This window comes from Nipponia nippon, unplaced genomic scaffold (assembly GCF_047370975.1).
Source record: "Nipponia nippon isolate SJK-2023a ecotype South Korea unplaced genomic scaffold, ASM4737097v1 scaffold_3, whole genome shotgun sequence".
Classification (NCBI taxonomy): domain Eukaryota; kingdom Metazoa; phylum Chordata; class Aves; order Pelecaniformes; family Threskiornithidae; genus Nipponia; species Nipponia nippon.
In genome coordinates, this window is record NW_028262347.1 from 88,796,147 (window position 1) to 88,821,854 (window position 25,708).

The 25,708-nt window shown below is 48.8% G+C and overlaps 2 protein-coding genes and 2 long non-coding RNA genes across 16 annotated transcripts in view; 2 read left to right on the forward strand and 2 right to left on the reverse strand.

Moving 5' to 3' along the window:
* LOC148054754 (uncharacterized) lies at positions 1–10,661 on the reverse strand. 5 transcript variants are annotated; one of them, XR_015706697.1, is made up of 5 exons: positions 10,531–10,661; positions 9,809–10,354; positions 7,798–7,863; positions 6,469–6,754; positions 1–1,363 (listed from the first exon to the last, which is right to left on the reverse strand). It is a non-coding gene; the product is annotated as an uncharacterized LOC148054754 (long non-coding RNA). The 5 variants fall into 5 exon arrangements; XR_015706698.1 differs by having other exon boundaries at positions 9,809–10,100; positions 10,531–10,659; XR_015706700.1 differs by having other exon boundaries at positions 6,469–6,596; positions 9,809–10,600.
* P4HA1 (prolyl 4-hydroxylase subunit alpha 1) overlaps positions 1–11,650 on the forward strand; it is a 38,185-nt gene extending 26,535 nt beyond the window's left edge. For 5 of the 7 annotated variants that reach the window (XM_087766852.1, XM_087766851.1, XM_087766849.1 and 2 more), the window contains exons 10-15: positions 5,425–5,524; positions 7,033–7,086; positions 9,271–9,336; positions 9,833–9,901; positions 10,609–10,705; positions 11,158–11,650. In XM_087766852.1, coding sequence (XP_087622978.1) covers positions 5,425–5,524; positions 7,033–7,086; positions 9,271–9,336; positions 9,833–9,901; positions 10,609–10,705; positions 11,158–11,228 — 457 coding nt within the window. In that variant the 3' untranslated portion in view covers positions 11,229–11,650. Of the gene's footprint in view, positions 1–5,424; positions 5,525–7,032; positions 7,087–7,149; positions 7,286–9,270; positions 9,337–9,832; positions 9,902–10,608; positions 10,706–11,157 lie in introns of those variants that run through there. The other 2 variants (XR_015706693.1, XR_015706692.1) reach the window with 1 other exon arrangement.
* LOC148054755 (uncharacterized) lies at positions 10,656–20,568 on the reverse strand. Of its 2 annotated transcripts, XR_015706694.1 has the most exons (7): positions 20,446–20,568; positions 18,994–19,144; positions 18,690–18,884; positions 17,281–17,484; positions 15,395–15,519; positions 11,142–13,642; positions 10,656–10,792 (listed from the first exon to the last, which is right to left on the reverse strand). It is a non-coding gene; the product is annotated as an uncharacterized LOC148054755 (long non-coding RNA). The 2 variants fall into 2 exon arrangements; XR_015706695.1 differs by lacking the exons at positions 17,281–17,484; positions 18,690–18,884.
* The window catches only part of PLA2G12B (phospholipase A2 group XIIB), a 14,146-nt gene continuing 8,324 nt past the window's right edge, over positions 19,887–25,708 (forward strand). Inside the window, exon 1 of one of the 2 annotated variants that reach the window (XM_009466025.2) lies at positions 19,887–20,771. In XM_009466025.2, coding sequence (XP_009464300.2) covers positions 20,396–20,771 — 376 coding nt within the window. In that variant the 5' untranslated portion in view covers positions 19,887–20,395. The remainder of the gene's footprint in view (positions 20,772–25,708) is intronic. The other variant, XM_087766861.1, reaches the window with a different exon arrangement.

The following is a 25,708-nucleotide window of genomic DNA, read 5'->3' on the forward strand; positions in this document are numbered from 1 at the left end:
TGACAAGTTGAAAACTTTTTATTTTTATACATTGAAAACTGCCTTGCACCTTCAGCAGCACGCAGGTCTCCTTACTCATCAGGTCGTGGGAGTCCTGCGGGAATTGTCTGGTGAGCTCTTACACGTTTGCTCCTGAAAACTACCTCCGCAGGCCCCCTCCAGAATGACTTCAGGAACATCCATCTTCCTGTTTGACATGTGTTGCGTTTGGGTTTTAGTTTTTGTTTTCAAAGTCTGTCCGTGTCCTGTCTCGGTTATCTGTGACTCTGTTGTGAAGAAAGCATTTATTCAGTCTCGGTATTTGTCCTCTGTGACACAGACTGCTCTGGGGCATTTGCTGAGGAAACTTCTTAATCCATTTGAACGTACCCTCATGGTTTCTGTCAAACTTGATGTCCTAATAATAGGAGTTAGAGAAGGTGACCAGCTCACTAATTGAAACTGAGATGCATATTTGGCCCCTATTTAATTACATCATCCTTAGTAAAAGGACTTTTTATTTAGAGTTTTGATTTTTCATTAGTGGGAAGCGTTATGCCTTGAGGCTATCGCAGATGCCGCAGTTAGGAAAAAATAGTACCAGACAACACCCATCACGAAAAGCCGAGTCCCTCGTGAGTGTGTGCGGCTGACGGTGCAGCCAGCTCCTCGTTTGCCATTGCTGCCTTGTTGTTGGCCTTGTGACATGACAAAATAACTGTTTCTCCTAGGGCTTTAATCTGCAATTAACCGTGTGCTGTGCCTTGCCTAGGGCCTCTGTGATAAAGGATGAGGGCAGCTGTTGTCCGTGAGGTGCTGCCGCCTCCTTGGCGCGGTGTGCCGCAAGCCCGGAACGGAGCCTCGCGCCTCGTACCTGGTGAATGAGACCCTTAAAGGTCTAAGGTTTGGTGCTCGCAGAGGTGGCTCTTTGGGACTTCCTTCTAACGTACCTAAGGAACGCACAGAATTAAATCAGATTTTACTGAGCTAAGATTTTTAATTCCGTGTCTCGCTGGAAACCGGAAGTAGAATTGCAAAGAAACGTACAAGGAAATGGGGCACAGCACGTTGTGAAGTTAGCGAAGACAATTTTTTGAGGGTAGGAAGAGACTTGAGGAGGGGGGAGGGGGACTTCCCTTCTCATGCTTGCCCTTGCCTTTGCGCTCCTCCAGGTTGTTTAGGATGTATGTACTTTAAAAGAGAACTTGGCAGCTACATCTATGGTAGGAGGTAGAAGCCACCGCCAGACCCCCAAGCCAGACTGCTTTAGAAGGATCATGTTGTTAATGCTGGATCGCTGAACGGCTTTTGCAGAACCGCTGGTAGAAACATCTTTCTGGTAGAGCTGTTTGAGCTGGTTTGGATTCCAGATGAATCATTGCTCCTGAAAACCAAAAAAATGCTTGCTTTATTTTTTTAATACATGACTGCTTTCCCCCTTCAAACATTCTTTCCTAGCGAATGAACTTCTAAATTACAGCATTCCTCTCTTTGAGAGGACTACTGTTCGCTGTGCAGTACGTGGCAGGCTCTATAAAAGGGGGCACCTTGCCAGCAGTATGAGGAGCACCATCAAGCCGGGCTGTGTGCAGTACCAGAATAAACGCAGCCGCTCTCACACTGCTGCTAAAGAAGCTGCTTCCCCCCCGTGCCCCCAGCAGCCAGTCAGAGCTTGTAGCATATGAGCTTCAAGTTTCCACTTCAGAAATAACAGTCTGTGCTTTATTCACTCCCTGTTGCGTCTCTACTACTACTTTTTACATACTAAGTACATTTATGATAAAGTTTTAAAAACAAATGCCAGTATTATTTGGTGCGACCAATGACTGTTGGTCACAAAAGCAGTGTTGAAATACTACTCTGGGGCAGTGCGGGTGCAGCTGGAGACTAAGGACATAGCCGTTGTAGTGTCTGGGACTAGACCGACTAGTGCAGTTGGAGGAGATGAGCTTTTGGCCGTATAAGCCCTCGCACATCATGTAGCTTTTTGGACAGTTGGCTAGTGTTTTTTTTCCTAATATACTGCTTAGTCTAAAATCATTTCTGCGTATATAAGTATATTGTGCTATTAAAAATCTCCAAGAAGATCCCTGATTCAGAATTCTAAGAGGGAGGAGGGCATGTAATTACTGCTAGCTGTTTGTAATGAATATAAAAGTTGTTAAAAGCCAGATCTCGGAGTGAGGAAGAAGAAAAGCAATCCCCCAGCACGAATTCACCACGCTAATGGAACGCTCTCCATTTCTAGAACATATTAGCTTAGTTCATGGGTGTCTCTTCGCAAAGCCAAGTGCGACACCAAAATACCATGCCTTTCTAGTCAGGGAATTTTGGGGTTTGGTGTGGTAGTCATTAAGGAAATATCAGATCCTCCCGTAAGTCAGTCAGTCAAGTCACCCACATCTTCAATGGCCGTGCTTATAACTTCCCAGAAATAAGCCTGTCCCTTTTTGTTACGAAGGTTTCTGCCCACAGTGCACTCATAGGAGTCAGCTGGTCAAAAAAATATGACAGAATGCTGTTCATGCAACTTCTTAATTTAACAAATCTACACGGAAGAGTAGAGCTGTGTCCTTTTACTGAATCAGGCTGAACATTCTGCATCACAGATGCCACTGGTGAGAGAGTTGGGTTTTATTTTGGTTTGGTTTTTTTTTAATTAAGAATAGACAAGAGAAGGGAAAAAAGATTTCTTTGTGTGAAGGAATACCTGCTATAAATGCTCTTGAACTAGGCACACGCTTACTTTTTGCTGTCAGCAAAGGCCCAAGGCTGAGACTAGCAACAAAAGAGGACAGCGTAGGACAGATGATTGTTACATTCTGCGAAGGCCACTAGGCAAAGCCTGCAGTAACAGGAGACCCTCGTTGTGCATCCTGAAGGCAGCCGGCACAGCCACCTCCTGATGCTGGGCAGTTGGGGCAGGGTTCTGCAGGCCCTCCTGGGCACTCTGCCCTCATGGAAGCGGATTTCATGATGCTTACAGGGTTAAATCACGCTGTAACTCTTCATATGAAACTATTCTGCACTACATGCCTCTCCCTATGTTTTGCTCAGCAACCGGCAGCCAGGCTGGCACTTGAAATATGGTTGCAGTTCCCTGTTTCCTCCACCTTTCATAGACTTTCTTTGTATCCTTGGGCGATTAATTTTATTTCTAAAATACATATAGTACTTTCCCTTCATGAAAGGATGTAGTGTTTCTCCCCGTTGAAAGCATTCATTGCAATTCTAAATAACCAACATAGTAAGAATGCTTGCTTTTTTCTTTCTTTGGCTTGGTGGTTTTTTTGTTTTTGTTTTTTCTTAAAGCCTTTATGCATAGACGGGACAGATGGTAGCTAAAGCCTATGCTTTGAAGCTGCTGGCTGCTTTTCGTATGTATTAAGTGCGAGGTTAGGCTTGCTCGTGAGTGTTAGCTGTTCAACATGGCTGCGTAGCATGTGCCTGCAGAGCTGCTTGTCCTTTTGGGAAATGCTTCAGATAAGTAAGTAAGTAGTCTTTGCGTTCTCCTACCTAAATCAAAGAAAGAAGGTTGCATTGTAACACTTCCTTATACTAACAGTGTTGAGAAGTGGCTGAATCTTGGTATGTGTTTGTGCAAGTCTGTCTTGAGGAATGTTACGGATTTCTTTTATCTGTAGTACATTTGTCATTTAAAAAAAAAAAAAAAACAAACAAAACAAAACATGCTCGTAGAGATTCTGTAACCTGTGTCAGTGCCTTGTGTCATGTGTCATGCTACTGTTCCTCCCATGAAAAGTGTGTTGGTGTGGGGGTTTTTTAATACAATTTTTTTTTGTTAAAGAAAACAACCTTACTTTAGTACAGATGCAAAAAGTTCATTTGAGTAGAAGTTCTATGATGTACTTGCCAGCTAGGCGCTGGGCATAGGTATTTCTGTCCAACAGTCTTGTAAAAGCAGCAGGACCCACGGACAAGCCCAAAAGGCTGAGTCAGATGCTAGGAAAAAAAAAAGATAGAGCTAGCTGTCTCCATTTTCCTGCAAAAAAGGGGAAAATGGAAGCAATAGTATCATGACTAGTAGGGGACTGCCAAGGGAACTAGAGAAGAGGACCAGGGAGGTAGCGAGCATTCCCAGAGAGGGAAAAGCGGAGCAGGTAAAGTGAAGGTGCATGGCTGGAATGGGAGGAGTAAAGGAAGCAGCATTTGAGCAGATGAGTGGTTTTAAAAAAAAAAAAAAAAAAAAAAAAAGGAAAGAAAAAAAGACAGTGGGTAGATGAAATTGAGATTTGCCCCCCCCCCCCCCAAAAGAACAAAATGTTGATCTTGTAAAGAAGTGAAAAAAAAAAAATGCATGTGTGTTTCCATGCAAGCAACTGACCGTGTTCACAGCTGGTAGGGGTCCAGCAGGGATGCGCAGAGCTGTGGTTATCCTAAGCTTGTGCCTTTTTCTGCCAGACGCTGCTCTTCTGCGCATGTGGCTGCCTCTGGATGCCAGAGCTGCTGCCCAGTCAGGCAGCTTTCAAGAAGGAGCAACCACTTAGAGCAGAAAATGCCACGCTGGGGCTGAGCGAAGCCAGTGATTCTTGTGTAGAACTGCTTCTCTACCTGCTCATACCTTTCTCTGCTGACTAGCTTGCCAGTTATTTTAAATGCAGTATTTCTAGCCGAAAAGTTCTAATTTGCAGTAGGAAGCAGACATGTTGAAGATGCCTTTGGAGCTGTGAGACTGGTCTTTCACATTTATATTAAAAAAAAAAAAAAAATTGGTTTGGCTTTGGTCATTGTGTTCCCCTCCTCCCCTGCCATCATTATGTACCTGAAACATGTGCTAAATTCCAAATTTGTAATAGGTTGTTTTGCTAGAAATTGTTGAACAGAGAAAATAGTAAAGTGTTTTATGCATTATTTAATTGTTTTCGTAATGATTTTTAGTACCATTGCACAGGTAAGTAATGTGAAAGGACAGATCAGAGAGCCTGTAAGCACATGACATGTGGAAGAGCTGAGTGACAATCACACAGACTCTGCATATGCTAAATAAAGTAACTCCTCTATTCCTTCCCCAAGTGTTGCTTCAAAATGCATCAAATGTGGGGTCTAAATTAGCTGTTGGGAATGGGTAAGTGCAAAAGTGTGTTGTGCCTGTTTTAGAAAGCAGCTTGGAGCAGATTTCACTGTTTGGAACATTTTCTTCACTCATTTGGTAATTGGCCAGCATGGGAATTAAGGCCCTTAGTTTTAGAGCTTCCTTAAACCAGTGCTGTAAGCGTTTTTTCTAGAAAACGTATTTATTAAATGCAGGCCTTCATAATGGCCTGGAACTATTTCTGATCATCCTACCAAGTTCTTGAAAGTATAAAAAAAAAAAAATAAATCTCAAATTCAAAGGAATTCCAAGTGGTGCATTTGTACTGCTAGCTTGCTTACTGCCTATTACCACCATTTTTAATTGATTTTTATTCCCCCCCCTCCCCCCAGCGCTTGGTTGTCTGGATATGAAAGCCCTGTGGTATCTCGCATTAACACAAGGATCCAGGACCTAACAGGACTCGATGTCTCCACAGCAGAGGAACTACAGGTAAACTGTTAGGACAACTATGATGGTGAATGTCAACGGGCATTTCAGGTTGGATGGCTTTGTGTGCAGCACCGTGCTCGCCCAGGTGATGGTGGTGAGGTGGCCACAAAGGCTCATTCAACCCAGGGGCAGCTAATTTGATGGCTGGTTTGATTCCAGGCCCTGGGAAGAATGAGTGGGTTTTTTACAGGGAGGAAGAAACACAGTTGTCTTTGCAGAGTAGTGCTTATCTTAGTGTGAAACAGCTTTTTATTGCTGGAGGGAAACGGCAGTAACTGAAACCCCTGATGTTCGTTGCAGTGGATGTGTAATTCCTTTTTAGTTATACTAATGGAACTGAGTTTCATTGCTGCAGGGTCAAACTTTGCTGCTGTGGTGACAGCGAAAAGTTTTAGCTTCACTGAGATACTCAAGGAAAGGGGGAGAGAATGGTTGTTTAGATTTGCCATCCCATCCTTGGTCCGTCCTGGAAGGCCAACAGCGTGTCCGGTGTCTCTGTACTGTGGGAAAGACTGATCGTACATGTAACTTGAGTAAATTTTATTTCAGATTTACTTACTTTGTATTCGTTTGCTTGAGGCCTTTAAATGAACAGCTGCTTCACTGATTCTGAGAAAGCGTTAATACCTAGAAAGCAGGACACCTAGAAAGTGGTTCCTGAAAGCTGTTGCGCCACTGTGCTACTCCATCAAGACTCCTGATGATAAAATGCCAGAGCAGCTGGTTGAAAATTGAGGTTATGAATACACAGAAGAGATGAAAAAAAAAAAAAATCCAATTGGCAAAAAGGACAGTGGATCCTCTTTAGTGATGCAGAGATCAAAAAGTGATTTAAACTTGAATGATGTAAAAATGCCAGGACCTATTTTAAAGAGAATAGAGCCTGTCAAGTTTCTATAGAAGAAAAATATTTTTCTGCCCTGGGGAAGTACCAGATTCCTTACCCAGAGTACACTGCATCTTGCCGTGCCAGGCTTGGATGTGCTGCTGCTCCTTTAGCCAAACATCTTGGGGCTCCTTGGAGCCGGGGGCTGTCCAGGTCTTCAGGAGTTTCATGGTCAGGTTCTATGACCTGAGAGTCATTAGATCAGACAGTGGCAGGCACTCAGAAATGGGAAAATGTATTCACCATTCAGCTGGGGGTGGACAGAAGATCTTTCAAGGGAAGCTGTCCCCAGGGAAGGGGAGGTTCAGCTGCAGCTTTTCTGGGAGCTGGTGTCCAGTCGAGAACTGCAAAGGCAAACTGAAGGGCTGAGACCCTGAAGCTCAGAGTCCGGTTCTGGCTCGACACTGATGAGGGATCTGGGTGAAGTCAGAGCTACCTGTGACTAAACCCAGAAGGACTTTGCTGCATCGAGTATGGTTTAGCTGGCAGACTTGTCATTTCCTAGGGCTTGATTTTTAAGCTTCATCTATTGAATGGTTGTAGATGACAGTCCTATTCTTGCCCTTTCTTGTCTGGATAAAATACTGCTTTACTAGATTTTGTGCTTCTCCTTTCACCATAGGTAGCCAACTACGGAGTAGGAGGCCAGTATGAGCCTCATTTTGATTTTGGAAGGGTAAGTCCTGTTTTCTGTCTCCACCTCTTTCTTCTTCACAAGCACTGTGTTTCTCTTTTTCAGGTGGCAAATTACGGAGTGGGAGGACAGTATGAACCCCACTTTGACTTTGCACGGGCAAGTAAAGAGCTGGAGGAGAGATAGTCACCTGGTGAAGCCTGGGCCTCTTGGCTGTGGCACAGTTTTCATTCTTTAATGTGTATTAAATTTTGTAGCTCTTCAACTTTTCTAATCCGTGGTAGTGGAGAAAGCCCTCTAAACCACCAGCTGAACTGATAAACATTTGGGGCGTTACAGAGCAACAAGGCTTTTCTTTAAAAATACAGTTAAAGAATTGTTCTAAGGAGCTGACTGACAGTTCCTAACAGCGCAAAGGGCATTAGCTTTATTCCAAAGCTGCAGAAACGGTTAGAAATATTCTAGCTGGCCAGGGTACTGGCCATGTAAAGCCATTTTGTTTAAAATCACTGGAGGTTATCCAGCTAAACTGTACAGAACCTCGGTGTGTATCTGTCCTGTGCTCCTGACACGTGCGGCAGATGACGGTGGCAGCAGCTAACGTGCATCCACGCACCGAAGCTGCCATAGCTGTGTCCGCAGTGCAGAGCATTGCTGAGTAAGGCAGACGTGGCCGCACGGGCGAGAGCTTAATGCCCTCCTCTATGAGGAAGGCTTTGTAGGCAGCGTAGGAAAACTTGAGTTGCAGCTTACCGTGTAGGCCTGCGATGCGGAAAGAGAACTCCTTTCCCCAGAGCTGAGACGCAGGCGTCTTGCATGCTGTTGAACAAATTTTGAAAATCTAAATAAGTGCTCTGTGACTGTAGTTTATGTGCTGATTGCTAGCGCAGTCCTGAAACTGGAAAAAGCCTACCGAAGCCTTCTCATCTCACCATCCTTATTTTTGTTTTACTTGATTTAAATTTCCAGCCTGTTTCTATTCCAGCTTAAATTACAAACTGCTGGAAATAATGCCACTGAATTCAGTTGGTTATTTATTGGGCGTACTTACGTGTGATTTAACACCTTCAGATTAACCTTACGCTGTGAATCCAAGCCACCGACTATTAATCAGAATCTCTGCTCTGTAAGCACATGCTCAAAAGCATTGCAAATGATTAACAGGTTTTGTTTGGAAATGCATGGGTTAATTTCTGGAGTAATGATTGACAAAGATTTTAGCACACACAAATAGTGGTCACAGGGGGTGGGCTGCGAGGTGTGACAATAGTCTCATATCCTGTCAAAAAGTTGTGGTGTTCTTGTAAGTCAAATGATAAAAACCTCTTAGTTGCCCAGGTCTGTTAGCCTGTCAGAAGCTCGCACGCTCGGCTTCCTCCCTTGTCCCAGCTGTAATGAAAGATCAATGTAACGTGCGCGCGTGCTGGAGCGCAGCAGGGAGGAGGCCTCCCCTTTGACCACAGCGCTGGGCTGGCAGCGGCACAGCCACACACGTCCGCGTGTGTTGAGGCAGGGGTGTACCTCACTCCTGTCGAAAGCTGCGGGAACGGCTGCCACAGACGCCCCGCGGCTGGGATGAATCGCTCGTCGGATTTTCAATGGCGCGCTAAAATGCGCGCGTGCCAGGGAGGAGCGCAGAACGCGGAAGGCCAGGTAGCGCGAGCAGCAGCCTGCCTGGCGCAGCAGCCAGTGCCTGCGGCTCCGGCACGAGGTCAGAAAGGCCGGAGCGGGAAGGAGGCTGAGGGCCCCGCAGGCAGAATCCCCCCGAGGGAGCAGGGCCGACAGCTGCCCTCGGGGCAGGTTCAGAGCCACCCCTGCGGCAGGGCTCTGCTGTAGCGTGATTCCCAGTGAGCCTGGGACTGAAGAGCTGCCCTCACTGTTGCTTGTCTTGGCCAAGGACAAGAGGGGATAAGTGAGTGTAATTAAATAATTAAGTTTGTGGCTGTGAAGAGGATTTATGTACTCATTTTCAGACAGTACAGTTGTTCTTCCTACCCATTAGCAATTTGGGCTTATGCCCTTCCTGTCCTACAGAATTTTAAAATGCCTGGTTTGTTTAAATTAAAAGATAGACTCAAATTGCCTTCTCCCCTCCTTCCAAATAGAGGGATTGAATTAATTTTTCTCCATGAGTTTGTCTGCTGCTGGCTCTGCAGCTGTATGTCATTGGCTCCTCTCAGTAATCAAAATGAAATGCTTATTAAATCTGCTTGCTTTTATTCACAGAAAGATGAGCCAGATGCTTTTAAGGAATTGGGAACAGGCAACAGAATTGCTACTTGGTTGTTTTACGTAAGTGATATATTTCTGCCATGTGCTAGTGCCAAAAATATCGATCACAGCATATTCTATACCATTGAATGATTTCATTACATTTTCTTAACTGAAGTGACTTGCAAATGAAGGCAGCCACTAACTTAGCAGTAATACATACGGGGTATCTTCTTACCCGTAAGTAATGGTTCTTCCGTGTGTTCTTAAGGAGGTTTTTTGCCTCGAAGTTGTTGCGCATCAGTGTGAATTATCTGACTGTCTATTCATTTTTATATCTGCATAGGTATTTATAGCGTGCTGGTTGCCAAAACATTCGGGGACGGGGCTGGCTGTTGTGCTTTGAACAAAGTGGGTGGGTTTCAGCCTTTCTTAAGGCTGTTAATCACGCAGCCTTTGCTCGCTCATTGGGAGGCAGAAATTAAGTTGTTCGATAACCTAATTCTGTTTTACTAGAACGGGACAGTTGGGAATGTGTCGGCTTGCAACTTACCTGTGCCTTTCCCCACTTTTTCAGATGAGCGATGTGTCAGCAGGGGGAGCTACTGTCTTTCCTGAAGTAGGAGCTAGCGTTTGGCCTAAAAAGGTAAGCAGGGTTCTTTATCCAGGGTAACCACTCCTCTCCCCACCTACTCAAAAATAACCGATGGATAAACGTTTAAAAAGAAGCTTTAAAACGAGTTGATATAACTAAGATTAGAGCACTGTTCATGGGAGCGTAGAGGTACTTACAATTAAGTGAAGCGACTGGAGCAGCACTGGTGATTCCAAGGGCCTCTGACGTTCTGCGTGGTAACGCATAGTTACGTTTTGGACTTAACTGCTTCTAGTGCGTAGACTTTGCAAAACATTACGACACTTCAAAACACATTTTGAAAATACTCAAATCTGTAAGTAGGTTTAGTCTTGAGGCGTCTGTAGGGAATTCTCCCTGAAACTGTGTGTTCCTGTTATGTTTTTTCCTTTGGAAGGGTCAAGAGTAAGGTCTCGCTTTGCTGGCCTGCTGCTCATTTTTAGTGAATGATCTTGCTTTCTAAAACTGGTCAGAGTTGAATGAAACTGGCTTAGAGTTTTAAAAAAAATTAACAGCCAAGTATGTATACATACAGATACAGAATGAGTCAAAGGAGACGCATTCCTTGGGAAAGCGAACGTTAGAATATGGAAAAGAACCGTCAGTTTAAAAGGAACATCTGAAATACAAACACCACATACCTTTGCCTGATCGTTAAGTGGTGTGAAAGCGCGTATCACACAGAGCAGAACACTGAGGGTTTCCACTGCAATTTCCAGGGAACAGCTGTGTTCTGGTACAACCTCTTCCCAAGCGGAGAAGGAGATTACAGCACGCGGCACGCGGCCTGCCCGGTACTAGTTGGAAACAAATGGGGTAAGTACCCCTCACGTTGTTCTCCAGCCTGTGACCTACCTGGGGTCTGGGGCTTTGTTGGTGCGTTGTCTTGGTTTTCTTTTTCCTCTGGTGGAATAAAAAGCAGCCAGAAATTAGGTCCTTTATAAAAAGAAATCTATAGCTATCTCGCTTCCTCTCTCTCTCATGTATATGAAGTTATATGTATTATATATAGTAGCATATTTTATTATATATATAAAATACATGTAATACTATATCTGCTTTAATAGCTTATAGTTTTGCAGCTACTGGAAGGTTTTTTCCCTCTGGGATTTATTAGACCAACTTCACATTTGTGTGTGTATTAAAATACTTTAGAAATTTAAGATAATCCTGTGCTGAACTGAAAGCTGGCCAACAGCATGTATTTAGCTGAAACAGAAGCACGAGCTAACCAGGTGCAGTGATCAAATACCTTTATGTCTTTGCAGTATCCAATAAATGGCTCCATGAGCGGGGACAGGAATTCCGAAGGCCGTGCACTTTATCAGAGTTGGAATGATGCAGGCTCGTCCTTTGTCTCCTCTGTATTCAGTTTGTGTAAAATGCACACATCTCCTACAGTTTACAATTGACTAACACTCCACTACAGGTTCAGTCTTCAACTACACCGGTGTTTCATCTGTGGACAAAACAAATGTGCTTTTAGTTCCCTTAAAATATCCCCTTAAGGTTTTATGAACGGAATATATTAAGGTCTATGAGTGTTACAAGAAAACAAAAAAGGACACAATACAGGGCCACAACGAACGGTGGCGGGGTGTGTGGTGTTCCCTTCACCATCGCCCCTCTGATGAGCACGGAAAGCCAGCGGCTGCTCGCTTAGAGTCCTCCTCGCAACTGTCAGTCTGCTGAGGGGGGGATGATGGAATGGGAGGGCTCCGTTCTAAGGAAGGCTGAATTAAACCCGTTCGTATTCCTCAATTTCCAGACATTCGACTCCTTGCTTTTCTAGAGGGCTGACCACTACTGTTGACAACTGCGGGCACGGTTTGTGTTTCTCTGGGGTACAGGTTATCAACGTGTGTTTTAGCCTGGTTTTCCACTTCCACAAAAGCCCCCATTTTTAAACTGTCTTCCGTCTCAGCCTCTGTGGGGAATCTGGCTCTTAACCTCAAAAACGTGAGCCAGCAGTTACATACGCATAGGTGAGATGCTTCAGCAGCGTCGTGTCGAACACATGCCCGCATCAGAGCGGCCTGACAACAATTACAGCCCCTCTTCCCTCCATTTTTTTTCTGTTAATGTTTGTCCACATGAACAAATGCTGCTTTTGTTCTGTCTTAGTATGGTCAACTCCTACATCTGTTCCTTGGGCAGTGGGGATGAGAACGCTACCATCCTCAGTAATCAAAATAATTGTGCCTTAGGACACTGGAATTTCAAATTGGTTATGAGACTTCAGGTGATGAGGTAATACACGGTCCTCGCAGAATGCTCTCCACCCTCATCCTCCCAGTTCTCAAGGTTTTGTGAGAAACAGATGGCCTATTTATCATCCTAAATCTGTCTTAGATGCTTTTTATTCTGCAAATGTTTTTTCCGCTGCGGAGTGTATGCAGGCAGTGACACGCCTGTGTCACAGGCCAGTCACGGGGCGACTGTTTGCGCAGGATGCCAGAGAAGGCGCCCGCTCTGGATGGTTTGGTGTCGCTCACCTTGCGGAGGCCGCCTCCGCTGCAGCGCCGCGCCTCGCGCCGCCTCCCCTGTCTGTAGCTGTGAGCGAGGAAGCGCTGGGAAGGGGCCTCCGCCAGAGGCTCTGGTGCTGCTCGCTTCACTGCTGCTCTTCCCACGAGCCAGGGCTGGAGCCGTTCTGATTCATGCCACCCACACAGAAAAAGCGTCCCCAAAGTCAGCGGTGCCCGCGCTGGAAGAACTCACTCACGGTGACGTTCAGGGACCTTAGTTTGTGACGAGTCATCCTTATGCTGAGATGAAGTTGAAACCTCTGAGGGAGATGAGACTGTGGCTGCTGTAGCTGTTGAACTTCTGTTCCGCTCCTCAGATCCCTGCGGGAGGAGTAACTGCCCTCCCCGGGGCCCCCCGGCACAGGAAGAGCCGAGCGGGGCGGGGAGAGGCTGCAGGGAGGTTTGCTTTCCTAAGCCGCTTCTCTTCAACAGCAGGATTTTTAGCATAGCGTCTAAATATTCCATTAGCACGAGGACAAGGATCAAAGCGAGCTGCACCAGGCTCTACCTAAAAACAGTCTGATTTTCTGGATGATGATGGTTTTACTGATTTAGGGGTCAAGCCTGAAGTCTTTACCAAGGAAAAAATTCCAATTCTAGTTGATTGGGTTTTCTGCCTCAAAAAAAAAAAAGGTGAAAATTGAGCCAAAATGTAGATGAAACCAACTGTTAACATGTTAGAAATACCTCGGGCATACTGACAATGCAGCTTAAGGTACTACAGTTCGAGAAACTGCACACTTCCAGAAGACACTTTAAAACCTTTGCTGGAAAATGCGTTGTTAAATTTCTACTGAGCCCGTTAGCAACGGGACCTACGTAACTGTTCAGCCTTAACCCGGCACCTTCTTGCGTTTTGCCTGTGCTTTTGGCAGATGTGAAACAAAAGTCCATCCAGCACTTAAGAAAACAAATAAAAAAGAAAAATCAGAAATTGTTCCACCTCATGTCTGTACTGCTCATTTATTCAGAACAGCTGGTACACTAGAGCAGTATCGGATTGATATAAGTTCACCCAAGAAATGGGTTATCAGAGCATATTTTTGATCACTAAATTGGAATCATTAAAAAACGCCATAACATTTCTACTTACCTGCGTTTTCTTCCTTTTACACAGCGTCAGATGTTCAAGTCCATTCCTATCCGTGGTTTTCTCTTTCCTGTCTTTTTTACTTTCTTAAGCTCCAAAAAAAGGTAACTGTGGCCGCAGGCAAGTCCTGCCGCTTTCCTGCAAGTAAAAGCATACAACGAGCAGCGTGGCGCTAGGAGTCTTGCTTTGGGGCACTAATTCTCTCTCTGAGGCAGCTGTAAATGCTTTTGGGAAAGCCAACCCTGCATGGTTAACAAGCACAAAAAGAAATCGATGCATCGCCACTATGAACACGTTTAGAAAACAGCGCCTGGGTTTGCTATTACAGAAAAGCTCTTTTTTTTTTTTTTTTCCTAAAGTGAGCGGGGGAGTTACTTGACACAGTAAAATAATTAAAAGCTACAAATTGTAGAATTTACATAAGGTAAAAGAGGAATACTGAATAAAAAGTGTCAGTGACTGCTTTAGGTACTGCAAGAAAACACTCTGGTCTCTTGCATGCTGCATGAAGAACGGAAGGGTTGCAGCAATGAGAAATCCCAGGCTGGTTATATTTATTAAGGAATGGTGGGGGTGTTTTCCCCCCCACCTCTGTTCAGCCAGCACCCAAAGATGAATGCCGAGCTTGAGGGAAGTTGTGGGGTGTCTGGGGAAGTTTTTGCTGAAGAGTTAACCTCCCTCACCTCAGCTACCATCCAGTACTCCCAGTGTGAAACAGCATTTTAAGACCCGTCTCTAAGAGGCACGATTTGCTTGGGGAGTAAAAATGGTTTAGTGCATGACTTTTTAAAGCAGTGAACTGCTCAATGACGTGCCATTCTTTGGGAAGAAAAATACTTCGTCTTTTGACAGTGGAAAATTTCACTTGGTTTTTAAAAAAAAAAAAAACCTCCCTCAAAACTAAAACTCAAGTCTGCTGAGGCACATCAGACCGAAACGTTCCAGATGATTAGAAGAGAAAGGGTAAGCTGCTTTTTTTTTTTTTTAAACTGCAGACAATCCGTATTTCCTCTTTCTCCACCGCAGTAGCGTTCACGCACCTAACGCTGACTGTGCGGGGGATCACACAGGTGGTGCTGCTGCTGTCTGCCTTACCCCCTCCTGCTCAAAGGGCTTTTGGATCAAGAGCGCGGCTCCTGCGTGAATCTAGTTTTGTATTAAAGGTGACTGAAAACTGTTCGGCTCACAGTGACTGACAATTGAGAAACTGCCTTACTGTTAAATTTTTTGTAATAAAATTTTTAATGTAAAAAAAATGGGCTTAAAATAAAAGCCACTGCCAGTAGCAGTGAAAAATCCTCCACGTCAAACTCTCCTCGTATATGGCTGTTGTAACTCTGATCACACAGATTTTTTTTTTTAATCACCGTATGCGTTTCTTGGAAACAGCTCATTTGTTTCACTTCATAACCTAGGCGGGCAGGTACAGAAGATGCTCATACGACAAATTACAATTAAACACGTTCTCAGACCCAGACTTTGTGGCAGGGTTGGAAACACACAGCGCTAATGGACTGCGAAAGAGGAGGGCGGATAACGCCGGGCTGAACGCACGTTGTGTGCAAAAATTTACGAAAAGGAGCTGAACTGCTCGCGGGGAGGAGTGTGGCTCAGCCCCTTTGTCTCCTTAACGCCCTGATTTATGGCAGCGGCTGGTGTGGGATTTAATAGTGACGTGGGAACCGCACAAGCTGCTGGCTTGGAGCTCTAAACAGGCACAGCAAAGGATCAGCTGCTGAGAGACCCTTTTCCAGGGATGACAAATACTTCCGTTTCCTGAAGCCAAGAGGTTGAACATCCAGCTATTGGGAATAGTTCTCGGGAGGGGAAGAAAGATCAGGCTGTCCTGCAGCGCAGGCCCCAGCAGCACAGCGGGGACAGAGCACTTACCTGTAGGAAGGTCAGGCTGACCTCCTCCGTAATGGCGACTGCCGCAGTTGGTACGCTACGGCTGGTCCTGGGCTCCACTCGTTCAAAACAGTGGAGCTCGTACTCGATTTGTGGTCATCAGGAACCTGCAGAAAAGCACAGCGAGGGCTGGTCAGAAGCCTGGAGCCTTTTGCTTGTGGAATGGGGCCTTGCACTGCTGACAGAGCACTCGGGAGCTGCCCTCCCTTCCCCACGCAGCCTGCAGACACAGCGAATGCGCTCACAGATTTGGCAGCCACGGGATAGGAAATCAGTCTAAAGCGTACCGGCGTTGTTTTGTTTTGGAAACGGGAATTGATTCCATCCCCGGCTACTCTGTGCGTGCTGCTGAACTGCTGCCGTGCCCCTCAGCAAGGCGGGCCGACGCCAGGAGAACGCGAGCAGCCGGACGCCGCTGTCCTTTCAGAGGACAGGGCTTACTCCAACCCCTCGAGCTTTTTGGGGTGTTTGTGGGCCGCCTCCCAGCCACTCGGCCTGGGGACACCGCTTGCTTGCCTCGTGCTGTCACGGCCTGGCCACCACGCTGCTATGGCCGAGCCAGCGGTGCGGGGGCCTCGTGGGGCGAGATGCAGCTCACAGCCTTCCTTTCCGAGGCAAGAGAGTGGCCTGAGGCCCCTGCCCAGGATTGGGGGGGGGCTAGGTGGCCTTTGCCCCCTCCCGTGGGGGAAGGGAAGGATCGTGGTTCAGCCCCGCGCCATCCCGACCGCTGCTTTTGCGCAGGGGATCAAGACCACGGGAGGAGCCCCGCCTGGGTAAGAACGGCAGCAGCTGCAGCTAAAGAAGGTGGGGTAGGGACAGGGACAAAGGCCTGTGAATCGCCACAGGGCGGGACGAGAGGAAGAGGAAGGAAAAGGCGCGACAGTGCCAGCACCTATGGGTGGGGGAAGGCAGCACCAGGCTGAAGGGATCTGTCCAGGGAGAGAGTCTCTCCTGGAGAGACTGGACTGGACCAGGAACTTGAGCGCAGCCCCCTGAGGGAGAGGGTCTTTAACACCCACCCGCCCTCCTCCAGCTGCTGGACTCTGATCTGACTCTGCGAGGGACGCGGGCATTTCATCATCCAGTTACATTGCTCAGTGACTCATCTGGCTCCCAAACCAGGCTTTGAACCAACCACGGATTACCCACTCACCTTAATCGCAAGCTGCCTATTCCCCCCACTTAGGCCGTGCTTAAACATCGACCAGCAACTCACTGAGCCAGCCAAAACTGATGGAAAAAGAGCGCAGTCCCTCAGTCCTCTGTCCTCCCCCGTCTCCCCAGCAGAACACAAAGGGAAGGATCCTGGCAAAGCGCGTGACCACGCGTCTCTGCCTATGAGAAGTGCTCTGACAAAGAAATGCCCAGAAGGAGCTGGACCAGCCCCTGTGCTTCCCTCCCAGGAGCTGAGCCCAGGACGCAAGGGTCAGCATTTGCTTTGGCACGGCCGGTAACGCGAAGCCAAGAGGGCTTCCAGCTTCATCGGGGACGGGGTTCGCCACCGTTGGCATGGGGGGACGCGGGCACAGGCGTCCAGCTGCGCCGCTGCGGGATGGGTGACTGCCCTGCGTAGTCAGCTCTGCCTCCCCTTTGACAGGAGCAGGCTGCCAACAGCCTGATGGTGTCATTAGGAGCCAGTGACTCATCACGGCCCGAGGGCTGCTGTATATTTAAGCATTACAGAGGCAGAAATGAATGCGCTGCCTATCCTGAGGTCAAGACGAGGTTCAGAAACCAGCTGTCAGAGTTCACCACCGCGGCAAACATCATCGGTATCTCTCAAATCTTTAGAGAGAGAAAAACTGGCATAGGGAGGGGGTATTTGCAACCACAGGGGGTCAAAGCAAGGTCAGACAACCTGCAGGTACCTGCTGTGCTCATCCACTTCACCAAGTCCTCACTTCTGCAGCCATTGAGCCTGAGCAGCAATTCCCCGAGACGACTCTGTGTGCGGGGAGGTGTTGCGTACCGTTTGTTAGTTTTACTCCATCCTACATTTTTCCTGGTCTTCAGATCTTGAAGTCTGGGTGCAACCAAGCTATTTGCAGCTGGCCTGAAAATGTCCCAGGAGACTGGTGTGGGGAGGGGTGGAAGGAAGGAGGAGGAAGGAAGGAGAGTGGCTCACCCTTGGGGCAGGGCAAAGGGCCTGCCACATTTTGGGAAAGCAGTTAAGACTGCTTTTTTATTCACAAACTCTTGTTTCGGGACAACAAGTGACGAACTAGCAGGAAAGTTTCTGACTCCTCTTTTCCCAGGCTCTGCGCTTTACCAGCTGCTCCCCCCCTGCCCTGTTTAGCTTTCCTAACTAATTCTGATTGATTTTGCAAACAGCGCGGGCTCCACGCTCTGCCCAGAGCCACCCCCTCCAGGCCGCACGTCCGGCATGGCGCAGCACGGACGGCTCATGCAACGGCCACTGCGTTTTGCAACCTCTGCAGTCCCGCCAGCATTTTTTCCCCTCTCTGTTCGTGTTCGGCAGCACACGGATCAGCCCCCAGGGACTGAGGGATGATGAAGAAAGCCGTGTTCTGGAACTGCCTCCAGAGCAACCCTAAAAGGCTCTGCATAAAAGCACAGCACCAAGCACAGCCACCCAGGGGCTCAACACAGCGTTTCCAAGCTATTTCTGAATAGCTATTTTGCTCTTTTTTACATTAACTTCTGCCAGGCTCTTTCTAAGGGCGGGGAGCACTAGGACTGCAAAGCGACATGTCACGCAGGGCAGGGATTCAGCCAACAGAGATACGAACGGCTCCACTCAGCGCAAGGCGCAGCGTGGGACTGTTGAACCCGGTTTTCCCTCCACTGGGGCTCCTTGACAACAAATTCCAGGGACAGCGTCCCATTTCTATCCATGACTGACCAGTTCAGACCAGTCCCCAGCACGGTCTGAACAGCAGGACAGGCCCGAGGCCCTCCAGTCCTGCCCTGCGAAGTGCTCCTGCAGGGGAGGCCTCACCTCACGAGCGTCCCCACTGCTCTGTGCCAGTGATGACACCCTGTTCAGGAAAGGCCGATAGAGGCAGGGACTTGCTGGTTCCCAGGCTCGGGGGAACGGACCACCTAGTAGCAACCTGGCACCTCTAGCTCGACCCAAAACTTCACCCTAATTTCTCATCAGGCGTTACAGTGCTCCCCCTCCCTGTCTGCAGCTCGGACACTGCCAGCCTCCCTTCCCGATACCCTCTGCCTCTCTCCTTGGGCTCATCTCCCAAAAGACAAAGCTGGTTTGAGGTTCCCTTGGTTGAGGTTCCTGCACACCTTTACGTCCTCTCACCCAGTAACTCAGTCAAGCTTCCTCCCGCAGGCTGGGACAGCGGTGCATGGCTCCGGCTACGTAACAGCGTTCAGGGAGGCACCAGGCGGGTATCAGCTGTGGCTGTACAATCGAATCGCCTCCGGCTGCTGACTCGAGGAACCCTCACACCCTCTTCTGAGGGGTACTGAGCACGAACGCAGCCAGCGGTAGGCACTAGAACAGATGCAACGAGAAGGTGGCAGCTGGCTCCAGCTCCACGCCGTTTCATGGGAAAGTGACTAACCAGCTTGTTTGCTCCTCTTCCTCACTTCTTCTGACTTACCTGTCTGAGAAACCAAGACTTGGCTGTGGTCCCTCCTCCTTATCCCACGTCTGGAGCACATAACGCACGGCCGTATGGAGAAAGGCACAGGCAGACAGGAGCTGCAGGGCTCTCGCGCTTCAGAAGTAACGATACAGTGGGGCTGAGTCTCCTGCAAAACCATAAAGTGTCAGCATTTGCAGTTATGTTTGCCATATATTTGAAAGACCCGCTGCTCAGCTCCCCCTTCCCTCTGGAGAGTCTCCACACAACAGCCTGGCCTCAAACAGAAATGACTGCTGAAGTTGGCCGTTGGAGACCACAGAGACCAGCCGATCTGCTCATCAGCTGCAGAGCAGCTCTTTCTGAGAGGCAGTGCTGTGCTGGGACACATCCAAAAAGCTTTGCGAGAGCAGCCAGAACCTTCCCATGCCGTTTCCCTTCCCTATTCTTTATCAGTAGTTTGTGTTGTCTTTTGCTGTTGGTGTTCATTTGGTTGCTTTCTTTTAATGAAAAAGAAACCTCTTCGAAACCTCCACCAGCTGTGCAGGCCCCCAGGTCCTGGCAAGCCAGTTCCACCCCAGAGCCAGGACCTGCAGCTCCCCCACAAGCCCGTTACCTGACCTGGGTGTCGGTGCCAGCCCTTCCTCCCTCCGGGCCACCTGTGCTACATGTTTAATTCAGCAATGGTGGCATTACGCAAAAGCTGTAACAACCAGCCACCTAACATCAGCCTTCAGGAGTCCCATCAAAGGCAAATACTCATCCATGTCATTGATCTGGAGGGAACACGCCAAGGGATTGCCCTGAATGCAGTGTTTCTAAACCCAAACTACTCCTAGCTGCTGGACAACCCCCTACGAGGCCCAACAGCACCCTCTAGCCATAGCAAAGCAGGACCCGGCGCTCTCTGCCACCGTTCTGTCCCGGGCGTGCTCCTGCAAGGCAGCCTGTCCTGGGCATGCGGGCACGGAAAGCCCCTTCACACGACAGCCTGTCAGCCCTGCGGTCCCACAGGTTTTGCTAGGAGCAATCCCCCACCGTGTGCCCAGGAGGCCTAGGGAAAAGGCAAGGGGTGCTCCTCAGTCTGCTGCTGATCTATTACTCCCATTGCCAAAGCAGCAGAAATTCTGGACAAAGAGATACCCTTCATCTCCCAACAGGTTGGGGAGAGAGTGGGGCAGCCCATGGAGCGCCTCGGTGGGGCAGGCAGAGGGTCTCCTGTGTGCCGCACGGCCTGGGCAGACAGACCCTGCTCAGCACCCCGGGGAGCGGTCCCTTTAGGGGAAGCTGAAGCCCTGGTGCCGCAGGGGCTGAGCCTGTTCCAGCGGGATTGTGCAAACTCAAACCCCGGTGTTTCTCTGTGAGACGAACTTGGTCCAAATCTCCACAGTGCACTTTGCACTCTGACTGTGGTGACCTCATGCCGGCTCCCTCGGCAGCGTTTAAAGTCCAGGGGAGAGGGGTGCTTACCTGCTTCCTACGCACAACAGCTCGCTCCCACTCCTCCCTGCCTGCGCGTCTGCCTGGAGGAGGGCTTCGGGGCCTGGATCTGGACTGCAGCATGCGGCTGCTTTTCGAGACAGCGGTTCTGTGCCTGACCCTGTGCTTAGGGCAATGCACCGAGGAAACAACACAGGAGAACACCGTCCACCAAGCTTCCCAAGCAGAGTCATTCTATTCAGACTGGGGCATCGGGGCCATCCGGGACAGCTTTGAAACGGTTAACGGCTACTTTGACTCCTTCTTGGAACTGCTTGGGGGAAAAAATGGCGTTTGTCAGTACAGATGTCGATATGGTAAGTGAACCTCACTCCTGCTGGCTCCTCTCTCCTTGCCCTTTCCCCTCTTTCCCTCTCATGCGGAAACTCCTTCCCCGAGACCACAACCAGCTCCTATCCACGACCTGACCCCTGCTATGCTCGGCACAGAAAAGTCACTGCAGAGAGTCACAACTTCTCTGCTACTGCCAGCACAGGGACACTGAACCCTCATCCTTCCCTCTCACCAAGAACAGCCCGATCTTGAAGCTGCTGGGCTGTGTGCAAGGGGACGAGAGGACACAGGTTTTACAGGAAGGGCATGTAGGTAACCAGGCTGCCCAGCTGCCTGGAGCCCTGGAGAGAAGGACCAGGGGAGGCAGCGAGGCCCCGGAGAGGAGGATGAGCAGCCCATGCAGACCTGAGTCAGAAGGGGTGGTTAGTACTGCCCGCAGCCCTAATCTCAGCAACCTTCAGAGCGTCATTACACAGCAGTTGCGAGTTGGCTAATAATGTGGGCTGGAGGAGGGGAGATAACAGGGAGGTAAACCAGACCTGCTGTCACCATGTACCTTTAGTACTTTAGTACCTTGAGTACTCAAGGCGGAATCAGGCAGCTGCCACTTGCCTTGGACTTTAGAGTGATTTACCAAAAAGGAAGAGTTTGGTTTGTCCTGGGGGCAGGACAAAGGGAGCGACATCTCAGGGAGAGCAGGGCAGGAGCGCAGGCAGGGCAGGGGACTGGGCACGCAGAGGTGCAGTGGGGCAGGCCCCTGTGGCGCAGGTCTGTGGGGCAGCCGTCAGCAGGTACCTGCTGAAACAACCAGTTTGGGAAGAGCAAGGAGGTTTCCTACAGACTGTGTCCTCTCCCCAGCCTGCGACAACTGTCCCCACAGCAATAACTGTCCTCTGTCACCTTAGCCTGCCCATCCACAACTGCCTGTCAGCCTTTTCCCCCCAGCTTCATCCCATATCCCTAGTGACCACCGGGGCAAGATGCTTGCGAGCAGAGGCGACTTTAGCCCCCTCCTTCCCTGAGCATTGGTTTTCACAGACAGACTCCACGCTTTGGAGAGATCTCGCCAACTCAGTTTCAGTCTGTATGCGTCCCATCTCTTCCAGAACGTGGGCTGCACGCTGCACCTCCCCAGCCTGCGCAGGGCTGTCTGTAATGCTCCCCCACAGATGCAGCCAGAGGGAAGCACCTCCCGCCCCTCCCAGGCCAGCGGCGAGGCTGCCGGGAGAAACAGATGCTGCAGGGCTGGGACCTGAGCTCCCTGTCAGGGCGAGAGGGCAGATGGGCCACCCTTAGCCAAAATGGGGGCTACAAGGAGAGTTTAAAATCGGCCTTAAAGTTATTGGGTTTTTTTTTGTTTTGTTTCGTTTTTAAATAATGTGTCTCTATCTGTCCTCCCGCTCCTGCCAGCTCTGCTCCCCAGGCCCCAGGCTAACAGCCAACACAGAGCGGCAAGCCAGGCGCCTCAGCCCCATGGACCTGCTGGGAGCCAGGCACCGTAGCCCCGCAGTGGCCCTGGTTCCTCAGCCCTGCAGCTTTGGTGCCTCAGCCTGGGGCCCCATGGCACTCCCTGGCCAGGGCTGCCTCTCTGCAGCAGCGCAGGAGGGCCACGGCTGCTCTGTGGGGCCCATTGGTGGCAGCCTGTGCCCCGGGGGTGCAGCACCTGGAGGAGGAGACCCCCACGCACACCACGGCATCGCCCCAGCATGCAGGACGAGGCCATTTGCCCATCAGGCAGCCTGTCCCCAGGCCCACACTGCGGCAGCCCCACGCCGTGTGTGACAACCTCCCTTTAGGTCCGCACCATGCTCCAAATTCAGAGCAGAAAGGGACTTGCCCTTCTTAACGTAGGGACTGAAAACCCTGGTAGTGGGCATAACGTGGCTGGTACTGCAGTGTGCCTGACGCGAGGTTTGGGAAGGCTGATATTCAGAGCTCGTTTCAGAGAGTCTCAGGACTCACCAAGTCCTGGAGAAGTCGTCGATCTCGGGCACATCCCAAGGCTGGGGCTCGCTCTGCCCCTGTCCCCGCTGTCCTGGCCCTGCACTCTGGGCAGGGGGAAGAGCATCTCCACAGAGCAGAGCAAATGCCTGCCTGCTCCCTGAGAGCATCCTGTGTCTTATTGCAGAAATGCTTTACCTAGAAAGGAAAACAACCAAGCACATTGTTAGCCCTGTTCTCGTCCTCTGCTGAACAACTCATTAATCACCAGCTGAAGGAGGAGACTATTGAAACGCTGCCCGCGTGCCTCCAAGGGTCTCGCTGGACCCTTCTAGGACCATTTGCCTGTGCTGGCGCTAGCACGGACATTGCAAACTGCAAGTGGAGGGGATGCAGGGACAATCCTAAACCAGTGAGACCAGGTGTCTGTGCCCAGAAGAATGAACACAAACCACCTTTATCATCTTGCTGCTGAACCAGGGCCTGATTGCTTTTTCCCCAGGCACAAAGCAAAAATTATTATGCCTTCTACTTTCTTTCATTTCAGCCAAGAGACACCGATAATAGCTTATTTTGCCACGATAAAGGTCAGGACTCACCTGTGATTGCCACATCCGTCTTCAGCTGAGCACGAAGCACTTGGCTGTTCTGGCTGTAAGACTCCTCTCCTGGTTTTTCAGCAGCTAGTGAGGTCTGAAAACAAACAACTTGATGGATTCCTCCCTTAAATCAGGGCATTAGGGTTACACTTGCATTTGCTGGCAAATATCTCCTTCTCCTTACAAAATCTCTCCGGGCATCTCAGGGGGGAAAACAGCCTGAACTGGGAGTAAGTCCCTTGATAGCTTCCTTCAGCTGCGTGGCCAGGCAGGACTTCCATGTTTTGCCCAGAATTTGGTCCTGAGGGGCTTAAGATGAGGAGGCACATCCAGCCTGTGGGAATAGAGCCTTCAAAGTCAGGCTCTCCAACACAGTGCTAAAAGGCTGTGGTAAGTATGGGCAACATCTGCAAAGTCTGCTTGCCTGAGGCAGGGAAATAACAATGGACCACTCAAAACAGCAAGGAGCCCCAAGACCATCTATTCGCCCAGAAATACATTCGCTTCCCCCTGCCAGTGTACCAGTACTGCAGTGTCTGAGACCTCCTGCCTTGCCAGCAGCTGCTCTAGCCAGTTGGCTGTTTTCCAGTCTCTTGGCAGAGCTACAACAGCCTGGAGATATTAAAATGCATCAGGGAAACTCACTTCCCATTAGAAACTCAACTTCAGTTCTCCTCTAAGGCCGTGCCAACAAGGCAGTGCCCTGAGGTACATCTCCTTCCAAAGAACAGGCTTCCTCAGCAATGCTGTGCTTCTACATAGCAGCATCGCTCTTCAGCGTGCTGCTGGGCAGGTCCTGCTGTGCTTGCAGCTGCCTTTGGGTATCTCTCCCCAGTGATGCCCGGCAGCAAGCAGACAGACCACAACAGGCCCCTGGTGAAGCACAGCCAGCAAAACAGCCAGTGTGACCCACCAAGTCCCTTCCCCGTCACAGACGTGTCTATAAGGATGGGCAAGCAATAAATGATAACAAGAGCACTGAGCCTATGCTCACGCAGAGTCAGGAACGCCTATTATTTCTGCTTTGCTTTTGTTTTCCTGTTAGCTAGAAAACAAGATGTAGGAGGGAGGTTAACTGTGGTGTCTTGGACTTTATCTAGCTGAGAAAGAGTTCACAAAGGTGCACATTACAAATGATTAAGCTTTGTTTTTCAGAGAGCAGTGGTGGAGGTTTCCTACAAGGGTGTATCTTGAAGGCAGTTCAATGTTTTGTTGATCACCACAATTCTCATGTGAGATTTTTTTTTCCTCAGGACAACTTTCTAAGACGTTATAATAGCTGCTACTTCAGCTTAATGGAAGGTTTTCTCTGGAAAGTCAGTTATCTCCATATCCCCAGACAGTCTCACTCCTACTCTCACTTGCCACCTTATCCCATTAATTGACAATGTGCTGCAGGAACATAACTTATCAACAGTATTAGAAGCAAGTCATTAAAATTTGACCCCATTCTGCAAAATCCACCTTGGATTTTGAACTTTCCTCTGCCTCCTACCTCAGTTCAGGAACATTTGAATTCTGAGTCCCGATTCTCAGACGCTTCCAAAAGAGCAACTAGGCTGTGAACTGCACCGAGACCTGGGTGCAGCCCTCCTCTCATTATATTGCTTGGGAGCCTTGGGTTATGGGTTCAGCCATATATAGACAGAATTCCTTCTCTCTATAGCAAAACCACCAAAACAGTGTAATGCGCAATGTGTCATGAACTCAGAAATGACCTTGCATCAGCATACCTCAATGGGCTTAAGTTATGTTTTGGTGTGAAGATAATCCTATAATGACGGTGTGCTGCAACCAACTGATTTATGCTCTTTGTCTACTGTTAACTCAGCTCTACCTGCTCAAAATAACACTTTCTGCACCAGAAAATTACGTCTGGAGCATGAAGCAGATCTGATCTATTCAAAAGGGGCCAAAAAGGTAGAAACACAGTAGTAACTACTGTACTGAGAAATACCTTCCCACACAAATGCCATGACCCGGTGGTAATGTCAACTAAAGAGCTTTATCTTGGCTTGCAGACAGCTAAATCCTTGGTGCGCACTGCATTTCTGTAGGGTTGGACAAAATTGGCTATTGGTGTCTCACAGCTGGACAGGATTTCAGTTTGTTGTTTATTTGTTGCAAATCTGTTGTTCAAACAAAAGCACTCTGACAATTTTTGATTTAGAAGGTGCTGGCAACATTCCTACGTAAGACCTTTTGAAGCATTTGGCTGTAATGTCTTCTCAAGAACACAGTAGATTTATGGCTATATTAACCACTGGTACTTTAGGTACCTTGACAAAAAAAAGGGGAAAAGCATCTTAAATGATTATCAGTGCTGACAAGAAGAAAACAGTGGAAATAGAGTTTAAAAGAACCCAACCCTGCCCGAAGGGCTAAATTAGATCTATTTTATGTCTATATAAATTCTCTAG